The following is a 20,840-nucleotide window of genomic DNA, read 5'->3' as shown; positions in this document are numbered from 1 at the left end:
TAGACAATATTGGTTGAGACTGATATTCCCAGTGACTTTTTTTCTCTGTTTTATAGATCTTAGTTTTCAAGCAGCAGCTCGAATTATGTCTGCCCCTGTTTATGATGCCTTAAGGATAATGAAAGATATAGCTCAGAACTTCCCAATAAGAGCCAGGTATGATACTTACACTTGGATTTCAAATGTTGATTTTATGTTTGTGTTTAAATTTCATGACAGTAATACAGATTTATATCCAAATCCTTCAGTCAGATAATCATGTTTTACAGCTTCTGAGATAGATTTCAGGCAGTTTCATTGAGTAGAAAATAGTGGCCAAGAAATCTCATGATTGGCCTCTTCAAGTGTTTCCTGTCTGATGCATGCGATGCTGTGTTTTACCAAGGCATTCTAATGTTTCAGGCACTTAAAACAGAAAGCCTAGTTCTTCAGGTATTTAGTGGAGTGGGCATTTTGCCAGGTACAAAATTCTGTTAAATTAATAGCAGATCTACTCACAGTAGTTAGGGGTAAAATTCTGTTTTATAGCAGGTCTACCCATAGTAGCAGATTCTAAGCATAAGGTTGCTAATAAGATTACATCCCAGCTGTTGTATGTTGTTAGATTTCTTACTTGGGAAGATATATGGAATACTCAACAAAAGATAAAAATCAGTATTAAATTAGCCAATGACATTTTCCTTTGTAATAATATTAAAGGTTGCTTTTTCTGTAAGCCAGTTGTATTATAATTGAGAAATGCTTTTCTTTACATTTCATAAATTCTTCGTATAATCCTAATCCTATCAAGGATGTTGAGAAGGATGTATTTGTGGCACAATGATGCTATTTACCTACTCTTCAAACAGTTCTTTTTTATTTTTTTGAGTATAGTATATGACTTCAGGGGAATTACAGTTTCTATCCTGTATAATCTATTCTAATATGCTAATCTATAATATTATTTTAACATAAAGGATTACAAATATTTAAATAACTTGAGAAGTTAAAAGGTGTGTATTGACAACAATCCTAAACTAAAGGGGCATTGTGTAAAAAAAACAGCGCACAAAATATTTTTCCCCAGTAATATAATCATGCTTAACCTGGCAAGTCATGAGTATTAGTTTCAAAAATATAATCTAGAATAAAATGGAAATGAAGAGATATTACTTAACCCTTTTAGTTATCTAAAGAGTATTATGACWATAGTCTTTTTAAATTGTTTGCATTTCACTCAGTTTTGATATGAATAGAACCATTTTTTATTTGCGCAATTTTTTTTACGTTGAAAATACTGTATACAAATCTTTAGAACTATAGTTGTGAAAATAAAATTCCAAGTATTATGTATGTTCCTTAAAAACCAAAGAGTCCCTTAAACCATAAAAAAAATAATATACAGTTCACCTGGAAGTTTCTTGTGCTTTCTAGATTATAAGCTGTATTTTCATGTCTCAGTATTTCCAGTTGAAAAAGCTAGTCTGAGGTAAGATTTTACAAAATGTCATCAGATATAGAGACAGGATAACAACTAATAAATTTCATCTCAACATTTTGATAATTAATTTCATAAGATATTTTTCATCTTTATTATACATCATGTTATAAATATCTTGCTATTATGTAAGAATGCCATAATAAGAATGATATTTCATTCAGTTTCTCAATTTCTTGCTGGCAATCATAATTCTTGACTATTTTGAACATATGAATAGTTTTCCTTCTTTCAGGATATTCAGCACTACATAGTTACTTATTTTTCCAGATAAGATTAAGGAAGCATAAAATTATATGATAGATACTATTATAACCTTAAGGTGATACAAAAGCATTGCTAAAACATGGAGAGCCAATAGTATTTGTTATTTTCAGACAGAAAAGTATTTCTGTTTGGTGAGACTTCATCAGTGAAAATTTAGAAAAACAGTGTATAAAAYTTGACGAATCTCTGAACAAATGACTGAACTCAAACTGAGTAGATGTCTCTCATTTTTGTGTGTGATACTTTTGACCTATGATGTTGAAGATCAACCTTCCTACTTTCTCTTTAAATCTTTCTATAATCCTGCTGCGAGAAACTGCCGTGCATAGACAAGCAACTAGTTAATGCTTCTTTTATATGTTGCTATCTTATTAAAAAAAAAAAAAAAAAAAACAGTAAAGCCAACCATTCGTTGATAAGTATTTTTATATCCTTGTTAGTGTTGGCCAGCTTTGTCTTCTCCTTTCTGGCTTTTCATTATTTTCACTTTCATCTTTTATGTTTCTGCCTTTTTACTCTTAAGTTACTTGGAAAAGTTAGATTAGAAAATTAGAACCTTTTTAGTACTGCCACATATTTAAATTTCCAGCTTCCTGTTGTGTCTTCTTTTTAATTGGCTCTATTCGTCCTTGTTTGGCTAAGTAAGCTCTCAATAATAATTCCCATCAATTACAGATCTTTTTGATAGAGAAAGTATGATACAATATGATGAAATGTGGTTTTAAATTGGGCTTCAGGTATTCTTTCTGAATTTCTTTGTCACATTTTTCTTTTAATGCTTTTTTACTTGATCAGTTATGTGTCTTTTTAACTAGAAATGTTTCTAGTTCTTGGCCTCCTGTTCTACAATTTTTATTTCAAAGCTAATGAACACAGTAGGTGGTAGAATATAAGGTGTATTTCCTCAGTATTGAATATACCCAGTACATTCTTCATGTTCATGTACTGTATGTAGGCAGTAATTTTAAAGGCTTTATGARAAAGCGTTTTGGATTAGTTGAGCAATTATGAGCCAAGTTATTAAGCTCATCCTCCAGTATCTACCAATAACAATATATCTGAACCATGCTGACTATATTGTAGTGTGGTCTTCGGCATCACAGTTCGAGTTACACCTTTCACTTGTTTTGACAAATTCCTTGCCATTAAGGTATTTTGTGTTTTTGTTTTAGTTTCACCTGCCTTCCTCTGATCTGATTTCTCCCTCATTCATGTAGAAAAGCAGCATCCATAGCGCTGTCTCACCACCATTTTCTTTTATTAGAAATATGTCCGCTAAAAGGTTTGAATGAATCAAAGATGAATCAGATATCATTTTTTTTTTTTTTTTTATTAGAACACAATTTAGCTGGAGGAGATATGTTCTAATATGAAATAAATCTGTTGCATCAATAGAAGACAAAGAGGAAACAAAGAGGAGTAAACCTCACTTAGAGGAATAAAAGTCKTTTGCAAGCAGATGTGGGGGCAGTGGCAAAACTCGTTTTCAAGGAMATTTGGGGCAGTGGCCATCTCTGTCTTTTACTAATGAACTTMTATTTCCCTGAAAATAGTAGAAGAGTTCATTAAGTCTGTCCTCATGGCAAGATTTTAAAAATAGTTTTCTTCTCTTCCTCCCATTCCTTTCCAATTAACTGAAAAGCCTCTGAGAGATTTTTGAGATAATCTTATATACTTATGCTGCTGTTTCTATGAGTCTTCCTTGAATAGTGATTATATGGTGTAGAAGTCTTGTTCACATTTATGGAACAAGCCTGTTTACTGAGAGAAAAAAGCCGAGAAAAAGCTATTTCCCATGAAACTAATGTAAACCACAACTATTTCATATAATTCTTTTTTGGCTCCCCTGATTTTGGCTTTTGCTGTTTAATGATGGTAGGTGGGTTTTTGGATGTTGACAACAGCTTCTATTAAAAGCARGTTTGCTGTGCTCACAAAGATGGCTATTTCTGTGCTGTTACGAGTGTTAGCCAAATATGAGAGAAAAGATTGCTGGAAAGTTGTTTTGCTTGTTTGATATAGTGCTCTATAGTTTCCAGCAGCTCCCTAACTCCTGTTTATCTCATTAAGCTAGACATTGGTGGCCAATTTTTTAATTTCCTGCCAAAAGAGAAATGTGTCTAATATTCTATCAAAGACAATATGAAATGCATTTTTAATATGAATTAAAAGAAACAAAAATTTCARGGAAACTATTAATACATCCTATTTACCAAATATAACATGTACACTGCATGGCAATGCAAACTTTGAGACAAAGGACACCCATCATGTAGGGGTTTGTACATACGTAGCTCCTCCTTGATCCTGTGCTGCCTTGTGGTGTGGTCCAGGAGAGATTCACAATGGCAGTCTACCGTAGTATTTACAGGGAGTGGATGGAAAAAGGAATTTACATAGAGAAGGATTAACTGAGATATATTCTGTAATATTTTAAATGAAGCTTGAAAATCGTATTGATTGAGCATATCAAGTAATCTCTTTGATTGTCTGGAAAGCTCAAATTTTGTTTAAATTGTTCTTATCTCATTTCTTACATACCGTGAAAAATATATGGGATTCTTTAGAAATATATATTCTAAACTAGTTTTCTTTTTTTTTAATTAGGTCATATTATTAAATAACTGCTTTACTATCCATAAGAGTTAAAGTTGGCTTAGTAGTATCATTCTCTGTTTAATTAACTTTCAGGTTTAAGGCCACCCCAGTTTTTATTGAAACCCCATTCAGAATTGCAAAAATATATGCAATTTTGTTTTGAAAGAAGTTACTTACAGATACAACTACGATATTTATTTTGGAATTTATTGGGAGAATCGGATTTGTGTTAGTATGGTTTGGGATTTCTTAAAACATGGTGAGATTAATTTACCGCCAGGAGTATTTTGTTGTAGCCTATTAGTTATGAACCTCACAAACAATGCATTGTGGTAGGTGACATTAAAAAGTCATCCATGATGTTCTTAACAGGTAAAAAAGGTGAATCAATGAATTATATCCTAAAGTTAAAATTACTAAAGAAAACTGATTTTTGACTGAAATAGTTATTGATACTTTGCCTTTTAATATTTAAATTTTTCAAGGATCTCAATTTTTACTTTAATTTGATTTTTTTTTTTATCAGTCATTTCAAAAGCAGTTATTCTTTATATACTTTCCTTGCCTTTGTCAATGTCAAACCATAACTTTTGGCCACTTGTACTGTAATGCTGAGCTGCATACAGTTAGTAATGTTAACTTAAAAAATCCAAATATTGCATTTATATTTAGGATGTGTGAGCAACTCCTTTGTTTATAATACACGTTATTTTCTAGAAAAATAAGAGGAAAGATTGAGTATTCTAAAAATATGCCAATACCAGCACTTCAACAAAATTTAGCATAACCTGAACTTAAGTTTACTAGAGTAATACACAATAAAACATTTGTTTGGAAAATAGAACATTTATGACCCTATGTGTTACTTTTTTTTTTTTTAAGTCTTAATAACTACATTCTTCAGTAACAGTGTATTACATACAGTGTTAATATATTTCACTTTACTTAATACATTTTTTAAAAATAAAATGGTTGAGTAATACCAATATTTTATTTTTCCAGATCATTGACCAGGGTGCTGGTAGACAAGCAAATGCGAAATGAAATAGAAGAAAATCAGAAGGTTTGCTTTTATTTCTTAAAGTACACATAGAGTTACTGTCATATTGCTGCTTGTGGAGATTTCTGTTAGTATAGAAAATTTTACCTCATTTCTATCACACAAAAAATGTAAATAGTTTTAAATATCTTAAGTATCATTAAAATACTTAGTTCATTTTTTTCAGTTTCTGTTTTTCCTGTACTATGATGCTTTTTCCCTTCTATCTTTTCACTTTACAGAATTTTGGCAATGACAAACAACTTTCAGGGAGTGTTGTGTTCAGTCATGATGAAAGCAAAGTAGATATCAGCTGATCTTTTCTATATATATTAGGACTTTGGTGTTGAAGGTAGACCCACCATCAGCACAGGCTAGCTTCGAGCTTTCCAAATTCTTAGAATCATGCATTCAACTCTTCTGCAAGGTATTTTCAGCATTGTCAGTACTAGGTGGTGGTTTTATTTTCACTCTTGATTAACTGTATTTTTTGTACCTTATATCATATGAAGAATCATTGTTACCATGCTTTTGACTGATCTGAAATGTGTTCCAGGGTCACTTTACATCTGATATCCCTCCTATTTTCTGTCTCAGAGCAGAATTTGAATTGGTTGTTTCAAATTGAGTGTTAAAAATAAATGTTAACCACTATGCTTTTAGAACTGGTCTCATGAAATGGCAGGTCCAATGTCAGCATTCTTGTATGTTTAATGAATTTTGAAAGACTTGTTTGTGTCTATGTCACTAGGCCATATGAACCTTGTCTTTCAGTGGTTAGTACCTCCATAGCACTGTCCTTACTTGTTCTTTAATCACAGAATCACATGATGATTGAGTTTGGAAGGGACCTCTGATGATCATCCAGTCCAACCCTCCTACTCAAGCAGATTCTCCTAGAGCACGTTGCTGAGGACCCTATTCAGCTGGCTTCTGAATATATCTTCAAGGAAGGAGACTCCACAACCTCTCTGGGCAACCTGTGCCAGTGCTCTGTCACCTTCACATTTTCATCATGTTCAGATGGAACTTCCTGTGTTTTTAGTTTGTGCTCGTTGCCTCTTGTCCTGTTGCTTACCACCACTGAAAAGAGTCTTGCCCCATCCTCTTTACACCTTCCTTCAGATACAGATTGGTAAGACTCCTTCTTTGTCTTGTCTTCTCCAGGCTGAAGTGTCCCAGCTCTTGCAGCCTTTCCTCATAGGAGGTGCTCCAGTCCCTTAATTGTTTTAGTAGCCCTCTGCTGGATTCTCTTCAGTAGCTCTCTATCTCTCTTGTGTTGGGGAGCCCAGAACTGGACACAGTACTCCAGATGTGGTCTCACTAGGGCTGAGTATTAGCTTCCTTGACCTGCTGGCAATGCTCTTCCTAATGCACCCCAGATACTGTTGGCCTTCTTGGCCAGAAGATGAGTGTTCATTTTATAAACTCTTCTTCAYCTTCCGAGTTACTCTGACATTTCACAGCACACTTTGAAACAGACTTGCAAATATATTGTAGCATCAAAATTACGGAATCTTTGAGACAGTGTGAGTAAAGATCCAGTCTGTCTTGCAGCCACATCAAAACCCACTCTGCCTTTTTATAATAATTTACTTGATCAGGAGGTGGGAGCTATGCTGTCATTGAGTACTCTAGATCTGGTTCTAATGCACCCAAGTGGCAGACATTTCTACAGTGGCTGTTTCCTGTCAAAAAGGAAGGGTAGTGTGCAAATCCATAAACTGTTTTTGATAAACTTGAATTCTTTTACATACAAGTTAAGTTCTGAGTTTTAACATTTACCAGCATTCTCCTGATTTTCAGAAGGACTGATTTGTGACTCTTGATCTTCAGAACATGTATTTTCGTATAGTATTAAAGCTGACCAGTCACTCTAGTGAAGGGGTGTATATCTTTCTTATGATACTCTTGTACTTTTGCAACTTGTCAATGTATCATTTTGCTTTGCAACTATTCATACCTGTTCCTTTGTCTTGCCAAGACTAATGTCTCCAGGGGAATGCCTTTCCAGTTTCTTCTACCTTCCAGAACCTTGAAAGTGGACAACATCCCTCTTGGATTGTGCAGCCCACTGATGCAACCTTCTTGTAGACCATGCGATCTCCAGTACAGCTAAAATTTCACATTAATGTGTTAGTGCTCTCTACCATATRAAATTAATTTAAGGCTTGCTGATCTTGAGAATTCATGCCCAGATAGTGGCAGACTCAAGTGTTAGGTACTTAGAAAAGGTTATGCAAACAATTGCATGGGCTTCTTTTCAATAGATGTATGTGGGACTGGTGACAACAGGATTCATTAATCACAGCAGTTCACTTTCTTGGCTCCTTCAGCTTTCTTATGAACAAGATGTCAGGATTGTGTGTTTGATTCTTCAATATGAGATGCACTCCAGTGTTTTAATAAAGAAGTATGACGAGTGGTCTTAGTGTTGTGGAAACCTCTTGATTATTACACTAGGGCTAAGTGCTGTAGCTTTTGCTCAAGAGGGCAAATCGGTACCTGCACCTCTCCCCTCTTCATTGCATTCTGGATGCAACTGAGATACGCATTTTCTTCTACCTCTTTTTTTTTGTGCCAGGGTGACTATAGTCAGGGTAAGGCAAAACAAAGCTTTGGTGATCCTGATTTCTCCAGACTATCWGAGTGTTAATTATCAGGACCTTCTCTGTTTCTTGGTGAGGTCTTCACAATGTTTAACTCTAATTTCAGCTTTTTTTTTCAACATAGAAAACAAACTTCTAAAGCAAAAACTCTCTGCTCCAAAATAGATGCAGATTAAAGGTTTATCTAGAATTAAAATGGCTATGTTTACTAAAAATAAGGATTCTTATATAAGGACAAAGGTTGTAAGATTTAGTTTGAGATGAAGACACTTTCATTTAAGAAGATGTAGTCAATGGACAACAAAAACAATAGCTCACTCTACAGTTGTCATGCAGAGCTTTATTGAGTTGCCTAAACCTGACTTCAGATGTCATTCGTGAGCTGCAGGGTATCCAAGATATCCACTCAGATCTGGCAGACATGACCTTTCCCTTCTGCCTGGCCTCAACTTTCCAGTCCAAGAAGCCTTATCTTGAGACCTTGCGACATCTCAAATGGCATTGGATAGCAGTGTGGTTGGTCAGCTCAATCACTTTCTAAACTCTGTAGATTATACTGAATACATTGACTGTACCAGGACCTTACGCTCCTGTCACACTAAACATAGGTCTTGCACTAAGTCCTGTCTGAGACTAAAGGCTCTTAGCTAAAAGTTAAGCTGTTTAGTAAGAGCAGGGAAGCCTCTTGAACATGCTGCTAGAGCACAATAAATTGRCATGTGAGTTCATGAACTGCAGTACATCCATCTAGCAGCAGGAGAGATACGATCTCGTGCTGGGTGTAACTAAATGATTCCCACTCAAGATAATGAAAGTTGAATAGGAAATGTAATGGGAGGACATAAAGGTATTAAAAATTGAAAGGCAAGTGATGATTTAGATGTAGTGAGTTGATATCTAACTAAGAAAAGACAAAGAATTGATAAAAGGAAAAAGAAAATCTCATTAAACACAACTTATAACTTCCAGAGTAGTAATTTGCTAATAGTTTAGCAAGAAAATACTACGTATTATCGACATCAAATTCTAGTCTTGGATGCTTAAATATTACTTCCATCAAAGCAGTTAGGGCAAATGAATGCTCTTCTGAACAACCAAAAACCTAGTGTCAAAATTATATGAGTCCCAGCTCTGATTCAACCAGTGGCTAAAACTTTTTTGTTTGTTTCTGCATTTAGTTTAGGCAGTGTTAGTTTTTTGTATGACCAAAATCAGCCAACTGCAGTCTTATGCAGTAGTTCTGTTTATCTGAGCATCCAGGCTTGCAGGAATGAACACTAAGCTTTCAGTAACAGTACAAGAACTATTAACATAAGTGCTGATTTTAGTGCTTCAAGGAGATGGCCYGTTCTAGCCCCTTGGCCTTCCACACAAGCCCTAGTGTGTTCCAGCCCTTCAGACTAGARTCTTCTTTATAATTGTTGTTCGGTCCATGAGTCCTGTGCCATCAAGGGGGATTTTTTTTGTGTTCACAGCCCTTTATGGCACAATTGCAGTGTTAAAACTGGTTGGAGTTGTATTTGCTAACTAAATGAGAGTTTCATTTATGTCTTAAACATGGGGTGCTTCTCTGCACAGTGCAGATGTCTCACCACTGTGTCTTAAGATTAGTTGTTTTCTTTTGTCCTTTCTATCCTTCTTACTTGTGTTCTCAAATAAAACATTATGTAGGCAACATGACCAAGCATTCCAGCTGCTGCAAAGGCACTTGGCATTTTTAGGCAGCCTGAAGTTGCACCAAATTTTGACAGCTTGTAAGAGAYGTAAAATGACATCCCAGGAGTGCTGCAAGTCATAATGAAGATTTGTCAGCTAATATGTGGCTAGACACAGTATGTTCTACATTGATTTTGGTCGTACTCTTACTCTGATCAACTAAGAAGTGAATGTTCTAAGATATGATTGCCAGAAGTGGAGGAATCCTGATTATCTCCGTAAGCCTTTTCATACTCAAGCCTTCATTTATTCTTAAAGGCAGATCTCTTTTTGTGATACAAATATTTTGCAGTTTACTGGGAAACAAGACTTTCCTCTTTTTTCCAGCTTTCTGGGGAATAACTGTGGGACAGTGTTTTCAACCTTTCATCCTTTTCATCTGTTAGTTTTAAAGTTGTATGCAAGTCAGTCTTGAAGAAAAGTCAGTCTCTGAGAAAAGACTTTATTGAAATAAGAGTCTRTCCATTCTCATGAGTAGACTGTGTGATTTTTTTCATGTGGTTAGTGAGAGTTTCTCACCTTTCCTTTCTTAAGTTTTGTAGCATAGGCCCTGACTATACATATCCTCATGGTGATACCTTGAGTAAATTCTGTGTGAAAGTGTGGTAGGAAAAATGTAAGTGTGAAACACCAGCTACTTATTCTAGTTTTTGTTTTCATGGTTACATAAAGTTTAACAAAGGTAGTGTACTTAGGCTGGAGTAATCCCAGCGGCAGTTATAAGGGTGGAAGTCCTCCATCTTCCTTTCATTTTCAGGATTTGTAAATGTTAGCATATTTAGATACTGTTAAAACAAACACAAATAATTATTATTTAGTCTTTTGTAAATCTACAAAGAAAAGTCATGAAAGCTCTACAAAGTTGGGATTGCACGATTAAAATGATAAAGGCAGGAAAAAAAGAGTTCTCAGTAAGGTAGACTTGTATGCATTGTAGCAATTTCTAAAGTTATTTTTCAAATAACAGGACAGGTTTTGGACTCATAGACGTTCCTTTTGTGTTAGGTTCAGGCTTATCCCACCTGCATTTTTCCTTCATAGACAGCCTTTTCTTTTATATGCTGATATTAGGTGCCATTACGTATTTCTGTTTTACACTGTTTTGTGAAAATATTTAAATAGACTAAAGAATACAGTACTTTTCGATGAATGGTTGGTAATATGCACTCAGATTTCAAGGAGCTTGAAGTGAACTGTTGTCTCATTTATGCAGAGTTACAGTTTAATGCCACAAACTGAGTTTACTGACGTGAWACTCACTTATATTTAACTGTATGAATAACCACTTTACTTTAAAGGAATAGTATCACTTTCAGTGTTCTCCTGACTTTTCTCTCTTTTTGTTCAGTGACAGTCTCATAAGTGCAGTAGTATATACAGCCTGAGTTGCCAGTTGCTTGCCTTAAGGATGCTTTTGTTTATAGGCAATAAGTAGGAACAAACTGGAAAAACAAATCTTTCTCAGCGTTTTTTTTTTTTCTCCCCCCTTCATTGTTTTGATGCTTTCCCACCCCCGTTGGGAATTTATGTCAGATCCTGGAAACCTGGCCACTTCTTATGGTGCGAGTGGGAAGCGAGTACTGCAGTTGCTCCTGTTGCTTATCTTAGCCCTATCTACACCCACCGTAGACAGTCTGAACAGTGTAGTGCTTCACTGATTCCTGAAAAAAGTGATGAGGCATACTTTCTTTTATTTCTCCCAGTAATACCCATCCAAAGGTTGGATGACCCCTGCTGTTCTCAGAAAGAAGCACCTCACTCCCAAAGTACTTTCTTCCTCTTATGTTTGTTTATTTTATTGTGAATTTCTTTTTTCTTCTTTGTCAAGCAAGGATATTCTATGCCTTTCCGACCTGGCTTTTTTCCAAGGTTCCTTTTGTAGATGAGATCGTGTGCTTCTAATCTGGTTTTCTTCCCTCCCATCAACAATTGCTACTGTATATCTTTTGATCAGTGAAAGATTTTAAGGTGTTAGGAAAGCTGGCTTCATATGAAGGACTCACTGACACATATGGAGTCTCCTTTGTCCCTCATTTGGAAGTGAATGAATTTGTAAGAGGAATATYCTAGGGGTGATTTTTCAAAAACTTAAGAGTTAATTTCTATATTTGTGTGCATTTTCTCTTTGGAGACACTGAAAATGTGTCATGGTCTATACGTTATGCGACTATTGTAGGCTATTTTTCAACTTTTTTCATTTGTATTAAGCCTTTAAAGTCTGTAAAATAGCATTTATAAAAGTACATTTTCAATATTTTACCAATAATATTCAGCATAAAGAAAATATTATATTGAAYATAATTCATGAGTCTATTTTGTAGAAGAATTACTTAAAGTTCTATATATAGAGATATGTATGTTAATGTTGACATGTATCTAAATAAGCTAGCAATACTTTTCCTTTTCAGCATTTTTATGAAATACTTGGAATTCAACCTGGGGAAGCACGCTTATTTCTAAATGGCCTTCAAATTGACATGGATTTTCACGATCCATTTAGGTAAGGATCCTTTTTGTTTGAAAATTACAAAATTACTAATAACACAGAAAGAGTTGTGCTCATGGTGATAAATAAGATTATCTGTTGCATTTTTCCAGCCAGGAAGTACTCCAGTATAGGGAATGTTGGTTTACAGTGGTTTTACTTTGAATATGAACATTATATAAGTAATATAATATTTTCTCTTGGAATGTCTATTTTATATTTGATTTACTATTTTAAACTTACTATGTAAAATTAATTTGCAAATGGAAAGAATCCAGCATGTATATGTTGAAGATGGAAAAAGCACTTCAAAAAAATAAAGTGTCTGCACATCTTTGCTTCTTAAAAATTGCCARAAAAATTTAGGTGCCACATTTAAACAAGACATTCTGAATTATTTTGGCTTACTTGTGAGTCTATGTCTAACTGCTTTTTAAAGGGAGTCTTTTTGTTAAGATCTCATATGCTTTTTTATTGTAAGAAATCATTTTGTGGTTTATACAATTATAGTGTACAGTCTCTTTTACATGAAGAATCCAAGTTTTCATCTTTGAGTTCATCAGCACATTTTTAAAGGACTATTTTCTAGAGAAATGATTCAAAATGGCCCTCTATTGGAATAATTTTCTTTTAAATCAGTAGTGCCACAAAAAGATGATCACAATTTTTTTCTTTAAGTACATTGAAATAAATCAGTTCTGCCTCAGGTACTTTCCATTTATTATTTATGGGAACAAGTACCCCTTTTATGCAAGTGCTCTGTAATTTGTAGACATTTGACCTTGTATTCTTCTATATGTTTTCGACAGCAGGACCAATATGACTACTTCAGACTCATCTTTGGTGATCTGCAGTCTCTCAGTAAATCTACCAGTGCTAAGACTGCAGGTTTTTTCATGTTTCTATAATTTGCCAAAGATTCTACAGATCTTTTTTTTAATTAAAAAAAAAAAAAAAAAAAAAAAAAACTTCTTCACTTGTCTGTTATGGAGATTCTGAATCTTTCTTGCTTTAGACATGTATAGTTACATTTTTTACTTAAATATTTCTTACTATCTTGAATATACACAATGCTTTCCTTGCTGGCTTAAAATCATAGTTTGGGCCTGATTTTTCTTCAGGTTGTGTGTGTGTGTGTGTGTGTCCGTGTCCACGTATCTGTGTGTAAGATGTAAATTATGTAAGTGAATGTGTAGTGTTTTTCTCAAAATAGACATTGCATAATATTTAGAAACGTGAGATGTTTAGGGTAGCTTACAGGTTTTAGGTCTGACTTCAAACACATGACTGTACCTATTTTTCTGAATTGCCTGGAGAGTCATGGCCCCTCTGTAGATAGTGGACAGAGGGCAGGCACCTTGAGAGATACATTCAAGCTATTTAAAATACGACCCCAATTATATTGACTACAGGTTTTAATTAAACCTCGAAGGATTATGTTTCTAATTTTAGTTGCAGGTGGCCARTTTTAAGTGAGATGAATTGAAGCCTTGATGTGTATCTATAACATAAAGAAGAAAAGTATTTGCAACAAGTACATTTTTAGCTCTAATCTGGATACTTGCATTTCTTACATTGCCAAAATTCTCGCAGTAACTTAACTATTGCTAGAAGAATCTCCTTCAGATTTCTGCTGCAGCACAGATCAGCTGGTGGTTTGAGATGGAGCAGCTTACATCTTTTCTTTATAATGAGCACCCCAAATATTAAAAAGGATTTTTAATGCTAATGCTAGGTTTGATTTGAATAGAAGACTGTGTCCTAGCATGTGACTTCTTTCCTTTGGTTTCTTTTCCATTCTCATGTTGAGTTTTCAGAGTGCAGAAAATGTTACAGAGTGCAGTTGGGGTTGCTGGGAAGCAGTTTTCTTTATGTCACCTTAGAGGTTTAGCTCTGCGTTTCCTCCCTGCTCTTTTCAGAGTTCTCACAGTCACTGCCACGATGCAGACTTGTTCCTTGTCTGTCTCCGTCACTTGCTGCCTGCCCTTCTGCCCACTTGAGAAGCTGCCTCTTAGGGAAGGAGCAGCTTCCCCCTCTTCTGGGGTTCTGCCTCAGCCAGGACAATGCAAACGGGCATCCTTCCACTCTGATGTCCAGCCACATCTTATTAAAGATGGATGATGTTTCTTTATATACAAGAAATGTGAATAAACAAAGTGTTGAATAATCCCTTATAGGGATATTTTGAAATAAGTTAAAGCTATATAGGTATTGGGCTATTCATTAATTTTGTTTTAAACATTGGATTGCAGGAGAATATTAGAATTATTTGTAACACTAGAAATAATCGTCACATTAAGTCTTCTGAAATATTTCTTATGTCATGTTGACATTTATATGTAGATGTTATGCATTTTGTATCCCTAAAAAAGTATCTTAGAGACTCTTAAACTGGAAGGAAAAGTGATGCATGGTCTTCATGAACTTGGAATCAAAGAGGAGATCCTGAATAAATTTATGAGATTGCATATACATCCTACAGATGACAGTTATGCACTAGATATTCGTCACTCTTCGATAATAGTGAGTCATTAAGCGATTAGTTTTAAATGTTACGTATATGATTTGCTATGTACAAGACAGTCTGTCTTTTTTGGTAGAGTGTTTTATGTTTTGCAGGAATTTCCATTGCAATAATAGACATAAAAGCCTAAGATATCAGTAAGCAGGGTAAAATACTTCAGAAGATGGTATCTCTATGAGATGGAGGATGTTTAAAAGAAAAATGGAATGTATTTGTTTTTAAGAGTAGTTGCACAGTTGCAGAACTATCTAAGAATTTGACTTTTTAGCAATTAATTTAGCTGCACACAATATTATGCAGGACTGCTAAATGAAGTTTATAAGGGAGATGATTAATTGTAACTTAAATATCTTCTCTGTAATTGTCCAGTGATTTGACCTACTTGGGAATGAAGCCCATATGTTTGTACTGCTTCTTTGCCTCATCTTTCAAATTTTATACGGTTTCCATTACAGATGTTATATATAAATGAAAAACACATCAAATATAAATTATTTTTCACCTGACAGAACCATGTGTCACCCTCTTGTTTAATAACTATAGACATGCTTGCACAGAAAAAGATATAAGAACAGTTCACAGTAATAATGATAATGTGAAAGAAAATGAAAAAGATATACTGATAATACTGTATTTTGTGAAAGTATATGAGAGTCATGTACAAATTGGTAGTAATTGGCCATATACTAGTTACTTAGGTATATGTGTGAACATTGTTACAGCTTTTGTACTGTAAAATTAGTTTCCACACTTGGAAAATGCTTTTATTTGCATTTCCTTTTCCATCTTAAGTTTCATTATATACTGTAAATAAAAAAAAAAAGAAAGTAAGTTTGATTGGAAAGAAAAAAAGTACTCATTTTAGAGGCTATTTTTTGTTAGGCATTCAGAAGGAAGATAGGTTGTTTTACTCTTTTGTGGCTTTCTGTGTGCTTTAAAGTAACTTTATTTATACATATGTATTTTACTCATTGGTTAATGTTATGTGTTCTTGAAATGACTGGCCTTTCTGTTTTAGTGGGTCAATAATATAGAAAAAGAYCACAGCTATAGCACATGGTCTGCAAGCTATCAGGAGCTGCTTAAGCCAGCATTTCCTGGAGTTATACAACAGATTAGGCGCAATTTGTATAATTTGGTAAGTTTGGAGAACTTAATTATTTGCATAGCATGTATTAATGTTGAACAAACAGTTTATTGAAAAATGCTCTATTCACTCATAGATAGGCTAGAATTTCATGCTTTATATTTGGGTCTGCTAATAATAGTGAATTTTTTTTTGCTGAGTAAGTCATATCTAATTATTAGTCTGATTTCCTGAAGTGTGTTTCCATCTTTTAGCTATAAACTGTACCAGACTTATATTTGGCAAAGTKTTTTATTTCTTTAAAATGTTCCTAGTATTAGTGTTAAATTTTGCATTCTATAGGAAGGGCTTCTTGGTACTTTTTTTCTAATTAGGATGAATATACATATGCTTCATTAATATATCATATTTCCAGTATAACTGGCCATGTAGCAGAAGGATAATAATCGACAAAGACAATGGAAGCATCCAGTACTACATAATCAATTTAAATACTTCAAAATATGTAAGAGTCGGAGGGCAAAAGTGAAACTGACTTGGAGACCCTGAGGTTGGAGTTCATGAACCTTTGCTCATAACAGCTGAATGTTCTTCATAACAATAAGACACTATTTTTTACAGGTGCTTGATTTCTCAGGACAGCTAACTCATGAACATCAAACTCAGATTTATTATTTGACAAATTCTTTATGTTGGGTACTGCCATAATAAGGGCTATTTTAATTCCTTATTTCTTTCTTGATTTTAAAAATCTGAAAGCAAGCTGTAATCTTTGTATTTATATTAGGCAACATACACAATTACTCTCTCTGTGTTATCTATATATCTATATAGCTACATATATATGTATTTATATRTATCTATAGGTATTTCCTAGTGTGTGTATTTGTGTTTATACTATCAATTAGCCTCTTGGTTTATTGAAATTCTTGATAGAGTTACCATCATAATGTATGAAGTAATGCTGTGAGTAACAGGAGGATGAAAGTTTTGTACCAGCAGGCCACCARCTTGTAGAGGAAAGCAAGATTGTGTAGCCCGTTTTAAGAACACGCTGCCGGTTTTATGGAAGATTCACCACTGGCTTGGGTTTCCTTTTCAAGGAACTAGATTGCATTTATGTATCATTGAAGACTGCCAGATTTTACTGGAGATGTAAAATAATGAAAGGTCTGCTTTTGCTGCCCTGACATACAGCTTGGGAGATGCAAACAATGCATAGGTTTAGCACTGAAGAGTGTATAGGAAGGTCAGTTAGTCTAGCCTGTAGGGAAAAAAATCTTGTGAAATTCTTCCGATTTATGGGGTAACATTCTCACATTCCTTAATCTTTCTGCCACGGAAATGGTGGAAATAAGGTTCAAAATAYAGTATTGTTACAGTTTGACAGAGGAATGTGAACTCCTGTATCTCTTTGAGTAAAGGGGAAAATGAATCATGAGCTAGTTCCACATGATGAGTAAAGCACCCCTGAACTTATTTGCAATTTTTGATGAATGCTAGCATCCAGTGTTTATCTCAGAAAAATGTAGAATACAATTTGTATAAAAAACAATGCAGCAAGAATATTATTCTGGGGAATGAGAGGAAGTTCTGCTTGTGCAACTTTAGTGTCCACTTCTTTGTGCATTATAGTAATACTTTGACCTGTATGACAACACAAACTTCTTTTCCAGAGACATTTTCTGCATTTACTGCAGCGAATAGTGTATACTCACTGATTGGAAAAATACTAAGTGTTTCATTTTCTCCTCATTTACTTCATGGCTTTCTGCCTTATATAYTGTATGATATCTAACTTAGGCTCAGTTTAGAATTACTTGTTTTGTCAGGAGCTTTTCTGTTCCTTTCCATGCTACATATAGCACACCAATAGCAATGAGTTGTACTTAGAATGCTACTGAGGTAGTAGGTAATCATAACCATCCTTATTTTAAAGTTGGTGAACTGTGGTACAAAGAGATAAAGCTGAAAGYGCATACTGATTATGAGTGTTTTGTAGCCTATTTTTTCCTCTATACATAGCATCTTTTTTAACCTAATAAGCTAAGGAAACAGCTGGTACTTATTTAATTTGAAAATGTAATTACAAAAAGTAATCATACAAAATTCATTRCAAAAATTTATTGATACAAAAAGATAACAAATGTTCAAACAATATATAATTAAAATACATGCGTTTATAACGAAACGCTAACGAAGGCTATGTGTAGTATGGGGTGTGTTTATTTGTATTTACAGTTAAATATTGGTATTGATGTATCAAATAACTGTAGTATAAAAAACTACAACAAAAGCATTTATCCATTATTAGAGGGGTCCAAATTTTTTAAGTTCTCTGCTACATTTCAACTGCTGCACCAAAGTCATGGTAAATTCTAAATGGACTTGCAGTACAAAGATAATAAATAAGGTACCAATGTCATAATTAGATCTGCCTCAATATAATCTAGCCTTGCTAACTCCTCCCAGTTTTAGATTCTGTGCATGTCTGAAAGATCTGATTTTACATTTCAGGCTACAGGAATTAAAAACAATGATTACAAAAATATCAAGAAGAAAGAATTCTTTCCCAATACTCTGTTCTTATTAAAATTTTAAGTCATTAATATATTCAGTTGTGTTTATGTTTTTGTGCTCTGTCACTCTCATAGTAAAGACATTTTTCCTTGTATTCAGGCAGAACTTCCTGTGTTTCAGTTTGTGCCCATTGCTTCTTGTCCTGTCATTGGGCACCACTGAAAAGAGTCTGACTCCATCCTCTTGACACCCTCCCTTCAGAGCACATTGATAAGATCTCCCTAAGAAAAAGTGTTACCACTGTTGATTTAAAAATTTTTGAGCAGTTAAATCCTGTTGTTTAGCCTTTGGCCCAAATTCATGAATTCTGAAGTTGTTTTAATTTACACTTGTAATATTTTTCTRTGATGAATGTTCTAAGAAATTGAAAATGGTTGGGATGCACAGCTCCTTTGGAAATTTCTCTTATCTTAGATTTTGTCTGAAAAAAAGTAGAAACAGGCATCAGGAATAAATATTGACTGTATAATACTTTTTCTCTTGTTAGGTACTCTTTATTGATCCCATCCAAGAAGATGCAAATGATTATATGAAACTGGCAGAATTATTCTCTCATCATAATGTACCACTTCGGTAAGGAAATTTTTTTTTTTTTTTACAAAAAAAGGCATTTAGGGCTACAGCCTTGAATGAAAGTTGCTTTACTTTTCCTCCTTCATCTGTCCCGCTAGGCAAAGAATATATGAATGAAGTTGCATTTGTCCAGAGAAGACATTCTGACAAGCACACTGATCGAGCTACTTGTATTAAGCTTGCTGGGGTATTCAGTATTCTTGAGCAAATAGGTTGCAAGGAATATTATACTGAGAGTATGAAGAATGAACTGAAAACGTGTAAGAAATGAAAGAATGTTCTCAAATATTCCCACTGGATGACCATGTGAAGTTGCATTCTAAACAAAGTATTCTGGAAGTATGAAGGCAATTGGTATAATATAGTTTGACAGTGTTTGTGATTTTAATTCTTTGAATTAAGTTTGCTTTATTGGTGTATAATACTTAAAGATCAAAGCATGATGAGCCTCACCAGGTTTTGAATTTCTAAAAATTAGTCATCTGGTTTTGAACTGGTCATCTTAGCAGAGAAATAGGCACTTCTGAAGAAGAATCCAGTCAGTCTTAGACGCCTATTTTAAGAGAAAATGATTTGCCTGTTTATTTCCACACCTTACAAAAGAAAATAAGCATATTCAACCAAGATCCGAAGTTACTGAGATGAATCTCACTATGAATATTTTAAATCTTTCCTTGAAATACCTTTTTTCTTTCCTCCAGGGTTTTAAATTTTGAGTTTCCTTTAAAATTTTAGTATCACTATTGTTTTTGTTGGAATATCTAGGAGACATAACTGCTCCAGTCCTTCAGGAGAGTGTGCTATAGATCCTAAGAGCAACCAGATTGGATTAGGCTAATGGTCCATGTAAGTGAGTCACTCTGCAACAAAGGCCAAAAGGAGGTGCCTAGGTAAGAGTGTAAGAACAGGGGAAGTAGGTACTTTGCCTGAGTATTTTCCAAATCTTCAGGCATTTGGAGATCAAAGAATTCCAGATCTAGATGTGATTTCTAAATATTTAGTAACTCTCAATGGATCTGTTGTCCAGGAACTTTTCTGATTTGCTCTGGAATTTATGTAAAGTTTTAGCATCCTCAGTATCCTTTGCCAGGGATTTTGAYAGTCTGAGTGTTGTATGAAGAACTAATTCCTTTGTTTGTTCTGAGCCAGACTTTTAATGGTTTCATTTACTGCCTTTATAGTTCTTGTAATTGGAAAAGAGACTAAATGGTCTCTCTCATGCTCTCAATGTCAATCATTATTTTATAGAGCTCTAGCATATTCTTCTGCAGTCATTTCTTTATATAGGTTACACACACACACACACACACACACACACACACACACAGGCGTACGTAATTATTCTTTAGCTGTTCTAAATATCCTTTCATTGTTTTTATGGTCCTTCTCTGAACTTTCTTAGTTTTTGTTACTTCTTTGAGATGAGAATATCAAAACTGTACAGAGTATTCAAGAATGGGCAACTGTGGTCTATGCTATTGCATAATTTTTTGTTTTGTTGCGTGTTCCTACTGTACCAGATGAAACAAGACTTTAGGAAAAGATATGAGAGATTTCATTTCAATYATTTCAGACTATCTGATGTACAATGACTATCCAAATGAAAAGCTGTCTTTTTAAGTCATTGAAGTTGTTGAATTGTTGCTTACAAATATGGAGGTTGTCTGAAGTGGTACTCAGCATTGTAGACCATTATCTCATGTTCTTGTAGTGGCTATGATGAGGCTGTATGTTCTGTGGAAATATTTTCAAGATGCACAGTGGTATGTATAGCCAGCTTTTAGTCACTGTGATACTCCTTTAGATGTCACACCTAGAAAGACTGTGATTCCTCTGGTCTGGCTTATAATTTGTCTCTTTGGTAGCTGGCATCATTTTGAAGCTT

At 34.4% G+C, this 20,840-nt stretch overlaps 1 protein-coding gene across 1 annotated transcript in view; it reads left to right on the top strand.

Annotated features, from left to right (window-relative positions):
- The window catches only part of UGGT2 (UDP-glucose glycoprotein glucosyltransferase 2), a 102,776-nt gene that overhangs the window by 25,254 nt on the left and 56,682 nt on the right, over positions 1-20,840 (top strand). The window contains exons 9-14 of the mRNA XM_085305966.1: positions 57-156; positions 5,345-5,405; positions 12,115-12,206; positions 14,564-14,714; positions 15,734-15,853; positions 18,870-18,955. Coding sequence (XP_085162092.1) covers positions 57-156; positions 5,345-5,405; positions 12,115-12,206; positions 14,564-14,714; positions 15,734-15,853; positions 18,870-18,955 — 610 coding nt within the window. The remainder of the gene's footprint in view (positions 1-56; positions 157-5,344; positions 5,406-12,114; positions 12,207-14,563; positions 14,715-15,733; positions 15,854-18,869; positions 18,956-20,840) is intronic.

Source organism: Rhea americana, unplaced genomic scaffold, assembly GCF_003343005.1.
Source record: "Rhea americana isolate MKP2758 unplaced genomic scaffold, rheAme1 scaffold_23, whole genome shotgun sequence".
NCBI lineage: Eukaryota > Metazoa > Chordata > Aves > Rheiformes > Rheidae > Rhea > Rhea americana.
The sequence above is the reverse complement of the archived record's forward strand: the minus strand, read 5'-3'. Positions and strand labels throughout refer to the sequence as shown.